The 14,451-nt window shown below is 39.7% G+C and overlaps 1 protein-coding gene across 1 annotated transcript in view; it reads left to right on the top strand.

The window, feature by feature from the left end:
• Positions 1 to 12,756: 12,756 nt before the first annotated feature.
• Positions 12,757 to 14,451, top strand: part of angpt4 (angiopoietin 4) — a 29,330-nt gene continuing 27,635 nt past the window's right edge. Inside the window, exons 1-2 of the mRNA XM_030779101.1 lie at positions 12,757 to 12,793; positions 13,575 to 13,834. Of these exons, the coding sequence (XP_030634961.1) occupies positions 12,757 to 12,793; positions 13,575 to 13,834 (297 nt within the window). The remainder of the gene's footprint in view (positions 12,794 to 13,574; positions 13,835 to 14,451) is intronic.

Genomic DNA, 14,451 nt, shown 5'->3' with positions numbered 1-14,451 from the left:
ACCCTTCCCTAACAGTACCATTACCATACTGGAATTCTGTTTTATTATGCTTGTAAAGGTATTTTATATTTATTTGAACTATTACCTAAATAGCCAAGGCCCACAGTGTTTTGAGAAACAACAAAAAATGGACTGTTTAGAGTTTAGAGCAAGTGAATTGGCATTATGTTAAAATAAAATATGGTGAAAAGTATTCTGACTGATCTTTATTTCAAATACACGATGCAGAATACAAATGGTTTTTTTTTAATTAAAAAATACTGGACTCATTTTTTCAAATGTATAAATGACCAAACCAAGCAACCTGTTACTGTGTGCACAGTATGACGATATAATGATCAAGTCAGCAGGAGCTTCTCAGTGTGAGGATCTGATATTTTTAGCCTACAGCAGACTCCTGCGGCCTCGGAGTGGAGTACATATTCTGCAAAGATTAAAAATTATATCAGACATGCACAGCAGTAGACCATGAACAAAGCCCACTCAGAGACAGTGGGTTTATCTTGGAAACTAGACTGACCAACATAGCTACTCGTGTAAAGCTCTCAAATAAGCAAGGATCGACAGTAACATCAGTTTAACTTGCCTGTGGACAGACAAACTGATTTAAGATTACAGTGCGTTTGTAGACAGTGGAAACCATTGTGCATTGTTTCAGCCTCCACACAAATACAAAAATGGGGACATCATAAACTGAAGTTTCGTAGTTAGAGAGACATGCTTCCCCAAATGTCTTTTTCTTAAATATCGTTTCCTGCCATTCTTATCAGTAAGGACCTGTTTACGTGTCATGGTCGATAAAAATATCTGTGGGTAAAGCACAATGCTTTGATATAAACCTCATGAAACAGGATGGTCTATATAAGCAGGGGCGAAGGCCCAGATGTGTTGTGTGTGGCCACAGAGAGGCAGTGCAGACTGCAGTAACACTCCAGAGGTCTGGACCCTGAGTCATCCACTGCATAAGTTACAGCTCTGAAACACAGTCCCTGAACAAAAGGAAGAAAATAACAGAGTAAAAAAGATAGTTATCTGCTTTGTTGGAGGCAGCGATGTGTGTCAAATAGCTGTTTTAAGAAAGGTTTTTACATGTCAAACATGTTTTAACATGTCAACTTTAATATGACTTTGTTTGAAAATAGCTGGATGCCTGCTAACTGACCATGGTTTTGAAGTTGTCAGTGCACCTGACAAACACAGAGATATTGTTTTGTTTAATTGTCAAAATAAAATTATTTCACAATAAATCTGTAAGAGAAAAAATAATAGTTATATAACCTGCCATGTGTCCTGAGGTTATAATTGTGTTTGAGTTGTTCAGTCCCAGAGAGATAATTGAATGCAGTGCAGATGCGGCTGTAACCTGACCCCTGGATATAGGATGGGTCACGTATTTACTGTCGAAATATTTAGCATAGCACAGGCTCTCTGTCTGACCATCTCTGTTAATCTCACCCAGCTTTGGAAGAGTCTCAAAAAACACTTATCTCGCCCAGTGACTCACTGCTTTGCTCTGTGTCACTTACACAAACACAAGGAAGAGAAAAGAAAAGAAAAAAAAAAAACAAGAGGCAGATTGTCTCGATCACCATTCGCAAGAGCTACTTATACAGGTGGCCCTTTGCAATTTATTTAATTCTAAGATACCTCCTGCAGACTTCTCTGGCCCATACTGCAGAGACTTAATAACACACAGGCTATATATGGATACAGTTTAATGAAAATGCCTGTAGATGCATTCCTCCCTTAATGAAGAACTGTGTATGTGTGAGTGTGGTAGACTCATCGGTTTATTGAAACAATAAATACAGAGACTTCATTAAGCTTTAGCAAACCACCTGACAATAGACACACATTCGCATGTTTAATTCTAAGAACAGGAGTTTGTTGGCTCACAGTGACTGGGCAATGAACACCAATCACTTCTGAAGATACAGCTTCCCATGCTGCATGGATGGATCTTCAGCAGTCTCTGTGAATAAATGAAAGTGGAGGGAAAAATCAGAGACAGGTCTGTTCAGGATGGGCTATATGCTGAGTTGTGCCTTTGTGTGTTGTCTGATGTTGGATCGGTGATTAGTGGTTGATGTGGGCAATAAGGTGTTCCCTCATTTGTCTGTTAATGTGAGGTATCAGGTTTTTATACATCAGTTTTCCAAATTTTCTCCACGTATGCTTGTAATGTTTTCCCTTGTATTGCAATATATGTAACATTATATGTAACATTTCCTCCTTTACTGCAACAACCAAAACATTACATGCCTGTGTCATGCTGCTCTGAGGATGTAAATGTTGGAATCTAGTGGGAAAAGCTCGGTCATCCCCAGGTCAGACAGTATATGGAGACTCAACCAGAGGTCAAGGGTGACACATGGAAGATGCTGACTGCCAAGAAGACCTGGACTTTGGACTTTTCATCCAGTTTGATTGTCTGTTGGTGTAGAGTGTTGGTTGGCATAGTCCTGATAAGTTGGCACTTTCTTCAAGAAAGAAGACTTCTTTGGGTATTTTTGGGTATATTTGGGTATTTTCCAATTAATTAATTCATTAATCAGCTGTAACAAGAAAACTGTTGTCATTGCAGGGGGAAAGACCTTATGAGGGGTTTAGATTGATCTACCAGGTCTGTTTTACTTTGGCATCCACCTCATTTTTTGTTAGAAAAGTTAGAAAAGAACATCTTCCCACTCGAGCCTGTTGGAATGGCTTATCACAAAGTAGATTGTCCATAACAGTTCAAATTTAATAGTGATGATAAGTTTGGTCAGTGAAGTGAAGTGTTTAATTGAGATGGTTTAAGTAGTTCAGGAGAACATAAGACAGATGAGGATGGACAGGATCCTTAAGGAAATAATGCCAAATATTCCTGTTGGATGGGCTAGACTTAGTCAGTGTTACCCTACATATCATGAATAGGTTAAATCGATATCTTTAAAAAAGGGAGCATTGTCTTTCACTGGCTCATCCATACACCAGTCTTGACTGGACCTCCTCCACTTCATTTTCTGGCACCACCCACTCCCTGTCTATATCAGGCAGTCTGCATCCACCTCTGCTACCAGCACATTGCTGGATATTACAGTGGTCAGTGTTAAACTGGATACGGCCTCTCTGGGTTCCTCTGTCTCTCTCTGTAGGTCTATGTCCCTCATCACCTCTGTTCCCGCTGCCTGTGTTTCTTCTCTCACCCTTCCACTGAACCCTAACCTGCTCAGATTCTCTCTCAGATGTGGCATATCACAGAACACAAACAGTGCCCATGTATAGAGACCTGGATCTGCATGGCTGTGTGCCTCTGAGCTGTCGAATGCTCATTAGCGCAGACTGTGCCAGTTTGCAGTGGATGCCATCTGCCCTCCTTCTCGCTGTGCCATGTTGTAGCTTAGTTTCAGCTCCAGCTCCTCTTTCCATTAGCCAATGCACTCAGTCTACCTCCTCTGTAATAGCTTCCATGTTTCTCCATTCTCCTCTCTTCGATGAGGCTAAACAAATGTGTTGCTTATTGTTTATTGTTTTTGTTTGTTTTCATCTTGTGGAGATTTACATGTTTGCAGTTACTCTGTTAAAGCTCATAGTTGAGAAAATGTTTTGAAACTACAGAAATGATGACAATGAATTGTTCCAGATAGCTTTTGTTGTATAGGCATATCAAATATATACAGTCTTTGATTAACTATCTCTAATACATTCTGGTAATTTATGAAATGCTCTTCAAGGCAGACCAATGCTTTGATCCAAACACCAAGGTTAATGGACACCATTTGGCGCTGAGATGACATTTTCTTATCATACAGCACATATATAACATGTCAGAACAGCAGAAAAATGAAGGTATAAGGCAAATGGATGAAACAAATGTCTCAGACTTGAGAGGTTGAAGTAGATTTTATATTACAGACATAATGAATCATGGAGAAGCTGACATTGTTGAAATGCTTCTTTATTTTTCTCTAAACACTGCATTACCTCACATTCTTTTTACCACAACAAAATCACATCTACTCCCCCATATACTCAATATAACTTATTAACTCTCTCCCTCCCTCTCTCTCTCTCTCTCTCTCTCTCTCTCTCTCTGTCTCTCTCTCTCTCTCTCTCTCTCTCACACACACACACTCACTCACTCACATACACACACAGACACACACACACATACTCACTAACTCGTGTTACAGGTGCTGTCGAGCCTTGTTTGCATTAGTTCACTCTCTGAAAAATGTATCACCAGCATCAACATTACAAAGTGTGAAGCAAGGCCCCTTCAGCTCTGCTGTGAACATCAATCGTTATTCTCGGCACTAAGGCATTTCTGAGGGACCCGTTTCATGCACCAGTGACACTGGAGTCCATAAATTACTGCTCCCCAGAGAGCCATGTCGTTAGCAACAGGACATTTCCTAGCCACAGGAGGATTAATGGCTGGGCTCTGAACACAACACAGACCCAAAGACTTGCTGCACCCGTTCAGCTCATGCTGCTCCGACTGCATTCTCCACAATGTCACAACTGGTTCCTTTCCCTCTCTAATTTTCCCTCTAGGAATCATTCTTTCTGTGCTCTGTGTGTTTGCATGCCTGGGGTAGACATTCAGCCACAACGGGACAGAGAAAAAAACTGAAATGATATAGGCTGTAGCATCTCTCTCTCTCTTTCTCTCTCTCTTTCAGACTCCTCTCTGAAAACTGACTCCTCTTACATCCTGGCGCTGGTCAAATGGTTGTAATGATCTTTGACCCAAAGCCTCTTCACTGTTGATCTATGCTACACACACACACACACACACACACACACGGTGTTTAAGTGAAAAATATAGACTTGTATATGTGAATGCAATGTAAAACAGCCCTGTACATGCGAATGGAGAGGCAATGTAGAGTTGTAAATGTGAATGGAGGTGAAATATAGATCTGTAAATGTGAATGGAGATGCAATATAGAGTTGTAAATGTGAATGGAGGTCAAATATAGGTGTGTAAATGTGAATGGAGGTCAAATATAGATGTGTAAATGTGAATGGAGGTCAAATATAGATGTGTAAATGAAAATACAGTATAATGTAGACTGATTGGTAGTGTACACCTATTATGCAGACATATATGGTACAGTGTATAGTAGTGAGTTTTCATAGGGCTGTTTTCTGTGACTACAGCTCTACCACAAACAGCAGCAGTCTTGCTCCTATTTAGAGTAAAGCCCATAAGAAATCATTTTTTCCTCCAAGGACATAAACAGGATATGAAGTTAAAAAACGTACCGATGTTTGGAGCTGAAGAAAAGATTCTTTCTGTTGTTGCTACAGTCATAGGACGTGAGAGGGAAAGGAACCATATTTTAATGTTGAGAGGAAAGCATGGTCTTGTTTAACAAAAGGATGCTTTGTGATAAACTGAAGATAAATTTACCTCATAAATTAGTAAAGGAAACAGTCTTTACTCAGTCTGGAAACTGAAGCAGTTTCTTAGACACAAAAGACACCTACAGAATCACACACAAAGTTATATTTTCTCAGCAAAAAATATACTCATGACTGCATGCTGCCAAGTTTCTCTTAAGGTTATTTGAGGTAATATACTGTAAGCTGTCATTGAATAAAATTTGTTTTTTTTCTTAGAAAATCATGTATTCTTATTCTAGACTTATATTTACCCTTATCAGAACTGTCTGAGATAAGACACGCTTTTCGTTTTGACCGATTACTAAAAGCAAAAAAAGACAAAACACAAGCCTAGTTAAGTGAGGAATTGACTGGGTAATATTTTTAAAACAAAAACAAAATCTGATAGCTGAGTTACTCTTACTTATCAAAAGTTTCAGGGACATTTATTTGTGTCTAAAGAAAAATGAATAAACAATCTTACCTTACTTAAGACCACTGAGAAAAGTGATAGCTGGTAATTTAATAACTGGTCAAAACAAATTGTCACCAAAACTTACAACAAACCCTCACAATTGTTTTGGAGGGGCTGTCTTGTGGTTTTTGTGTTTAAAGGTTTCTGCTTAGATTGGCTGATCCTAAACCTTCTGCATCAGATCGTTCTTTCTTGGAAACCTTTTTTTTTTACTTTTTTTGTTCCCCCCATACACACACACACACCCACACAAGCACACACACACACACACACAAATTACTACAAATATCCTCAGAGGTTTAGACTTAACTCCACAATTTTATGCTGACCTGCTTTTTTTCTTTCTTTTTTCTTTTGGTTTGAGAGCGAAGTCCCGCCGAGTTAGATCCACTCCAAGTGAAACAATAGACTCCATGGTGAACGTGTTCACAAGCACAGCTGATATGGTAGAAATGGGCTCCAATCTGGTCAGAAAAACACAGATAAGGGATAAGGGTTTATACAGGGGCTGGCAAGCCATGCCAGAACAACAACATATGGCAATATTCCATAAGCATTTTTAAAAAACGAGGCTCAGCCCTCAGATGACCAGGGTTTGGTCATTTGTTTGAGAGAGATCACTGATGCAGTGAACATACTGATTATGCACTTACGGGAAGATAGTGGCGATTTGTAATCAAGTATCAGATGGTTCAGTGTGTTTGTGTGTGTGTGTGTGTGTGTGTGTGTGTGCATTGAAAGCAAAGCCAGAAGTTTGACTAAACAATGAGAGACTTCAGACACTGGGTCATAGTGAAGATAAAGGTTTGATTGATGGGGACTAGAACTTGTCTTGAATGCTGATCCTCCAGCGTTTACGTTTCGACCTTAAAACTGTCAGTTACCATTGGCAACCGCTGGTCAGGCCCAGCGAGTGCTCCTGTTAAAGTGTCAGTCAGAGGTGCAGCCCACTGTTACCCAGCTCTCTGTTGGGCGACAGCCTTGCAAATTCTCAATATATTCATCAAACATCACCCGTGACAACTTTACTCACACTTTTTGTTTTTTTTGGTTTTTGTTTTTGTTTTCAGCAGTGAGTGTATTTTGGGTGTATTAGAACTGTTGACAGACAGTGTATGTGTGGAGGGATTGCATTATTCTGTTAGAATATATGTGTTGTTATCAGCCAATTAAACTGGTATTATAGCTTTTATGTATTTAAAGTCATGTAAATCAAACTAACTGACAGTGCTAGGAATAACCCAACATTTAGAGTTTGTTCAGTCAAAGAACAGCAGGTTAGTGACTGAAAAATATCATAAAAATTGTGTCATTCCCTCACATATATCCAAAAAATATTATAAAACATCGAAATATTTATTCAAACTGTTTGCAAAACACCTCATATCTGAAAATTTGACAGTTCCTACAAAATGTGGCACTAAGACATTGTTTTCATATTTTGTGTGGAACTGCTAATTTTGCCTTCGTTTTGCTGTCAAAATTTGAATCTCAATTCATATTTTTGTCACTTCTGGCATGATGAAAAAAAAAACAAAACAATATTATTTTTTTTTCTTGGTGGATAAGAGCGGAGGAATGGCAGACTCCTTCAGGAACTAGAGTGTTCTGGATATCAAATTACGGTCAGCGGTCTCCTCTCTGTTTATCTCTGCTCTGATAAAAAGCTTGACCTGACCTTTCAGGCCGATTCACACTGTTCACATTGGGCTCCCAAAGGAGACATTTAACGGTGGGCCATTCACCCTGTGTGATGAAGAGTGGGACCCTTTGAACGTTTGTCTTCCATTTCTCATCTTCCTGCTAATCCCGTAAAAGCATTCCTACCCAAAAGTGCTCTTTCATACGTTTATGGCAAAGCAGCTCTTAACTGCCATGAGGTGCTAAGCAGAGTCACAAGTTCCGAGAGAGTTTTAAGCTGATCTTTCAAATTCTCAAAAGAAAACTTGTGTGGGTACCCAAAGAGAATAATACCTAAAACTGTCTTACTTAACCTCCACAAGCTTTCAACACAAAACTCACATTTCTGACTGATTTTGAAGTTGTGAGACAGAAGTGTGGAGGAGAGGTTCTGAGTCAGAGCTATGGATACAGGGACTGACGTTTTAAATCTAAACAAGTCACACCTGTCAGGTTTTCTTCACAGATTTCCAGCCCCCCCCCCCCCCCCCCCCCCCCCCCCCCAAAAAAAAAAAAAAAAAAACCAACCAACCAACCAACCAAACAACAACAACAAAACATGTGTCTGCTGTCTAACAACTTAGTTCTAACATTTCCATGCCAGGTCTCTGCAGTCTGAGGTTGGCTTTATCCAACAACACCCACAGGAGATTAACAACATGTCACTGCAGTGGGAAAACCTAACACAGATAACTCTCTGAGTCCTTTTCATGCTTATGCCCATCTGATAAAAGATGAATAGAGTCACAAAGAGCAAAACCACAGCAATCATCTGCCCCTCTTCATTTCCAAAATATATATTTGTTTAAATTTCTACATATCTAATTGATAATGTGTTTGGAGTGAGAAGGCGAAGTCTATTCTTGACTTTCTGAGAATTCAGATACTCATCAGCGTAATTTGCTGACAAACTGTAGAAAGTTGTTGTTGGCAGCAAAGACTGTTTTGACATGCACTTTTTTTTTTCTTTTTTTTTTAACGAAGACAACGTGTTACTATGACTGCATCCATGATCCCGCCCATTCTGTCATTATAATGCTTTTAAACACTGTAATTGTATTTGTGTTTCTAGTTGTATAATTGTATTGAAGCCACATGTATTTACATATGTAAAAATATTGTGCTCTTGTATTGAAATAATATGATGTTAAATCATAGTCTTCTTATGGAACAATATTATCAGATAAATTTGTTGAATCGAATCAACCAGTGGTGTCGTTGAAAACAAAACAAGGAGAGATGGTAGCGTAGTGTAAGTTTTGCTTGGGCATTTGAATGAGCCTGGAGAGTGGAAGATGAAAATTAATATCCCTTAACGTAACATTTATACCGTCTCATGGGTGTCCAGCCATGCCAACAGACTTCTCTGGCATGGTTTGGAATACTGCTGCTTCACACTGAGCCTTACCCTGTGTGTGTGTGTGTGTGTGTGTGCGTGTGCGTGTGCGTGTGCGTGTCCGTGTATGTGTGTGCATGTGTGTGTGTGTGTATGTGTGGCTTTCTGTGCATGTGTGTGTGTACTTGTGCAAGTGGAGAAAATTGCTCTGGGTTTGAATGCAAATGGTGACCAAATCTCTCCATATCCGCAGAGACAGTAGAGAGGCAATAGGATTTAGTCAACAGAGGTGTTATGAACTCAGCTTCAGCTTTAGTGCCCCCTATAGGAGAACATGGTGTGTACAGTCAAGACACTAGGAAATAAACTGATTGACTGATTGCAGAGTTAGTCACCTTCACACCTCAGTCTACATAAATATAAACAACACTATTCATGTACAAAATGTATAGTGCTGTACGTTAGTTTCACATGTACACATGTGGATGCATTTGTACAGACCTGTGTATTGTTAAAATTTAAGTTGTTTCGTGCCGCTCGATGTTATTAGAATTTCAACTATCATCATTATAGAAATGCCACCATATAACGTGTCCTTGTGTTTATTTTCTGTTCAGTGTTGTTGAGGCCTTACCATCCACACAACTGAAATATACAAATTACATTAATGCTGTTGGTTGGCTGAATTACAGGATATTTCAGACTGATACAGATTCCCTGTGCTATTTGATCACTGCTACTGTTAGAGTCATTTTATAGCACCAGTCACTAAACCAAAAGCCTTTCCTTGTCCTTTTAAAGCACTTTAGAATTGAATCCTGGACTAACTGAATGTCTTTTATGGAGATGTCCAAAGAATGACCTTTTCATGATTCACTTCGTCTTATGGTCCATGGCTCTTATGCCATGGTACTAACAACAATCCAACGGGAAAAGTTCAGTTTAAGACTGAGGGCACGCTTGCCATCGTGAATTTTTTATTTTCATATAGTTCATAACCTTTCGTATGAATATGACACACTCTTCACATGTTCATATGTTTTAATACGAATTTTCATGAGTCTGTCATAAATATGTATCCATAATACATACAAGTATATGCCCTAATATTTATGGGACAATATAAGCCATAAAGAGCAAGTGCTTAGATGCTACCAAACTACTCACACACACACCTTTACTGTTCACATCACATGGCACAAACTTCATGATGTCTTTTTTAAGGGGAATTTTACAGTGGTCAGTATGAAACAGTGCTTAATATGAGATTACATTGTGAAACTGTAGACATATGTATACATCTTTCGTCATAGTCTCCTGACATTCAGGAAGGACTTTTTACAGAATGATTTGTTCAGTCTAATCCTTGAGCTGTGAATAGAAACAGAGATGGAGGGCAGTCATCATGCACAAAAATGTGTCTTGACTGTAAAATGTCTAAATAAAGCATCTTTGCAAAAACTGTATAATGCAATAAATTCACGTTAACTGCCGAAGCATTTCCACACATATGGTTCTAGATGAAAGCAATTTATTTGGAATTAAGCTTTTCTTTTCTTTTTCTTTTTCTTTTTTTTTTTTGAGACTAAACATTGTGTAACAGCTCGATTACAAATCATTTCTGGAAACACTTTTTTCGGACATAAACATTCAATATCTCATCAGTTTGGAACATTATACACTAAACAACCTCTGTTCATTCTATGCCAAAACAGAACACGTAAAATAATTACTCTGTATTTTGTTTCAGATTTAGATTTTTATCAAAGCATTGGAACTTGAGGCTACTTACAAATCAAAGTTTCAAATATTTCTTTGTCACAATACATATCAAAAACTGTAAAACAAATAAAAACATATTTGAACATGTGAAGTATGTGCTGCTTAGTTCTGAGTACATTTAAACACAAACTACTGCTTGAGGCAGTCAAGGAGAAAAAAAAAGAAAGAAAGAAAGAAAGAAAGAAAGAAAGAAAGAAAGAAAGAAAGAAAGAAAGAAAGAAAAAGAAACGCGTTAACCTTTAGACTCATTAAGATCCTGGTTATCGTCATTTCCACTCAAATGATGTCAAAACTTGGACAGAGAACCAGCACTCATGGACTGTATGGTAGACACAGGCTGATAAATTTATGAAGCGATTGCATTTTGGAAAGTAAGCGGTCCTGTTAGAAAAGATAAGAGCTCATTAAACGGAGCAGCAGCAGTAATTTTACCACTCGATGGACATCAGTCTGAAAAAAAAAGCATGTGCATTTTCTCTCTCAATTAGATTTGGCAGCAATGTGACTCAATTCCCCACAGAGCAAGTTTGTCAAGCCCGTGATTACAAGGAACAGAAATAAAAAGGAAGATAAATCACCATGGAAACGGGCCATCCCTTTCTTGCCAGTCTACATCTTTCATCTTTCACATGAAAAAAGAACGTGTATGGACTCGGTAGTGTATCAGATTTGAAAAGCTGATTGGAGTAATAAAGGACACAATGAGTTCATTTCCATTCATACCCTTGAGCTAAAGAAAACTGACATTAAAAAGAAAGTGCATAAACATCAGTTTACTGTTGACGGAGAGTAGAATTCCTTTCATTTATTCTTGAGAATAGAGTAGAGACAGTGCTACAGAGTCCAGTGACTTCAAACCAACTGATATCTTGCTTCCCTGTCTCAAAAGCCTGTGAGGTCTACTTTAAAGCGCAAAATTTGAATTACAAGGTATAATGTAATCTTAAAAAGAAAACAGAAAACACATGAGAAATCAAGCAGGGGCAGTGTAAAACACAGATCACATTGATTGGATTAAGTGAGCTAATAGGTATGTCCAGAGATCTCAGAAATGCAAATTTGGATTCAATTTTTCTGTCATGTTTTCCCTTAGGAAAAGGTGACTGGCTGAGTTTTAAGTTTCAGCCACAAAAAAGGAAAAAGGGAAGGGGGGGTGGGGGGGCCGAAGTTTGGTCAAAAAAGGGTACCCTCCATCTTTTCTACATTTCCCATGGGAATAATTTTATGCGGGGGCAAAGAGTCACTGTCTGTGACACCCCCTCACCCCCCTCTGGTTCCCCAAGGGAGCCACACCACAAACTCGACTCAAAATATGTATTATGTAAAAATAAACAAATGGGCAAGGGGCACAGAGCATTAAAAAGTCTCATGAAAATGAGAAGGAAAAAAAGATCTATCCAGAGAGTGAGTTGAGTTTAAAAGACCGTTTTGGAGGGTCGAAGGAACAAACAGTCTACATCCTAATGAATGTATTTCAGCTTCTTTGAAAAGGAACATATGATAAACTAGTGGTAAGTAATCTCCAGTAAATCATATCACATCTCAATCATGTATGGAGCTTGTAGCTTCTATGAAGTCACAATAAACGCTTAATGTTAGAACAGGTCTTAACTTCTAATCTCAGTACCTCGGATAGGCTTGTTTTAAAACAGCTGATTTAGTGTTTGACACAGCAGTCAGTGATTCAGGTAATAACATGCTGCTGATGTATTAACTGTGACTGAAATTAACTGGAAACATGAATCAACACTTTGGCCCAGATGTCATTGTGTAAAATGTTCAGCTGTGTGTACAATTTAACTAATGAAAATTTTAAACCTGGTATTAATGGCTAAAATAAATGTCTGAAATGATATAAAAATCCTCTTTAAATAGACCTTAAATAAACCCTAAATAAACCTTCTTTTTCTCTTTCTCTCTCTCTCACTCTCTCTCTCTCTCACTCTCTCTCTCTCTCTCTCTCTCTCTCTCTCTCTCTCTGTGTGTGTGTGTGTGTGTGTGTGTGTGTGTGTGTGTGCGTGTGTGTTTGTCCGTGTTTGAGTTCTTACTGATTGAAACTAAACTGAAGAGGAGCAAAGGAGAAATTCTATCTGTGGTGTTGCCAAGCAGAATGAAGGACGGCTTTGGAGGAGACATGAAGACCCAGAGTGCTAATAGACCTCCCTCAGCCTCTCCCTCTCTCCTCCCTCCTTTCCTCCTCCCTTCCTCACTTGCCTCACACACCCCCCAGATAAGGGGGCAGAAACTCCCTCGCTCTGGTCATTTCTGAAACTCAAGCAGCTGGGGAGGGATAAGAGCAAAGCATTTCTCTCTTTCTTTCTCTGTTTTTTTTTTTTTTTTCAGAAGAGACTTTAGATTTGGAGTGTCTTTCCCTCAACCTCTTGCTGCTGCTTTATCTCTCTCCCTCTCAGTCTGTCTTGCCGTTTTTTTTTCTTTGCATGTGTGTGTGTGTGTGTGTGTGTGTGTTTGTGTGTGTGCGTGTGTATATGTGTGTGTAGGACCCTCAGAGGTCAGGACTTCAGCCCAGTCTCTCACGTAGCACTGGGGTCCAGGAAAGTTTAAAGGAAAGAGGAAACTGCAGAAGAGAAAAAAGGAACAACCCAAAAAACGGGCCCATCACGCATCAGAGGAGTGACACTGATCAGTAAAACCAAAATCTTGTTAAACAGATAGAAGAAAAGGAGAGAAAAAAAAAGATCTGAGAAGAGGACTCATGCCCTTGGTTGCTCCTGTGCCCATCATCACCATGTGGTTCATGGAGACAGAGTGAGAGGTCCAGGTTCCTGAGTTTGGGCCCTGTGCCAGTGCAACGTGCCCTTCAGATCAGCACTGCCATGAGACAAGCCGTATTCAGGTGGGCTCTGGTGCTTTTAGCGGCAACGGTGACAGTCAACGCGTCCAGCGGAGGAGGAGGAGGTGGCAGAGGAGGTGGGGGAGGAGGAGGGAGTCAGAGGCGAGGAGGCGAAAGGCGGAGGAAGCTCCATCGCGTCCAGCATGGCCAGTGTAGCTACACCTTCATCCTGCCAGAAGTGGAGGGTTGTCAGGTTACATCCGGTGGCCCAGTCCAGTATGGCAGCACCAATGTGGTGCAGAGAGATGCACCACCAGCCGCGGGTGAGGTCACCTCCACCCAGAAACTCCATCACCTGGAGACAGCCATGGAGAACAACACCCTGTGGCTACAGAAGGTAAGACAGAATCACAAACTTGGTCACAGCTTAGCATTTACCGCTGATTCAGATTACTGTTCTTAATATACAGGTTATGAGCTCTACCTGCACAGGGGAGTATTGTCAAACTGTACTTTCTGTACTTTGTACACACATATGATATTCTGGATGGACAGAAAAGAGCTAAGACAGCAGAGAAGTAATTATGAGGATATCTGAAGTGGCTGTACCAGAGACATCTGTTCCAGTGGTAACCTGCTGACTAACTGTCAGGAGTAACCCACTGGTGTGGACTTCAGCTGATGCACTAATCAAAGTCTGAGGTTTACCCTGCTTTTTAATTCAACATCAGCGTGAACAATGCCAGTGACACCTTTGAAATTTGATGACAGATTTTAAGTAGAACAGTAAAAACGTCTTAAGGGATTTTACTCCAATATCAGTTTTACAAATAAGGAATTATGGAATTGAGATGGCAAAACAGTGAGATTAGACCTTTCTGACATCCACTTGCCCAGTAATGTGGTCTGTTGCCTAAGTGTGGCCAGAAAGTTGTTCGGTTAATTGCACTAGAAAATGAAGTAAAGCAGGCATTTGGTGTGGCCATTCAAACAGAGGAGTGATTTACCGCTTAG

Source organism: Chanos chanos, chromosome 7 (assembly GCF_902362185.1).
Source record: "Chanos chanos chromosome 7, fChaCha1.1, whole genome shotgun sequence".
Classification (NCBI taxonomy): domain Eukaryota; kingdom Metazoa; phylum Chordata; class Actinopteri; order Gonorynchiformes; family Chanidae; genus Chanos; species Chanos chanos.
This window is presented reverse-complemented; position numbering and strand designations above follow the sequence as displayed.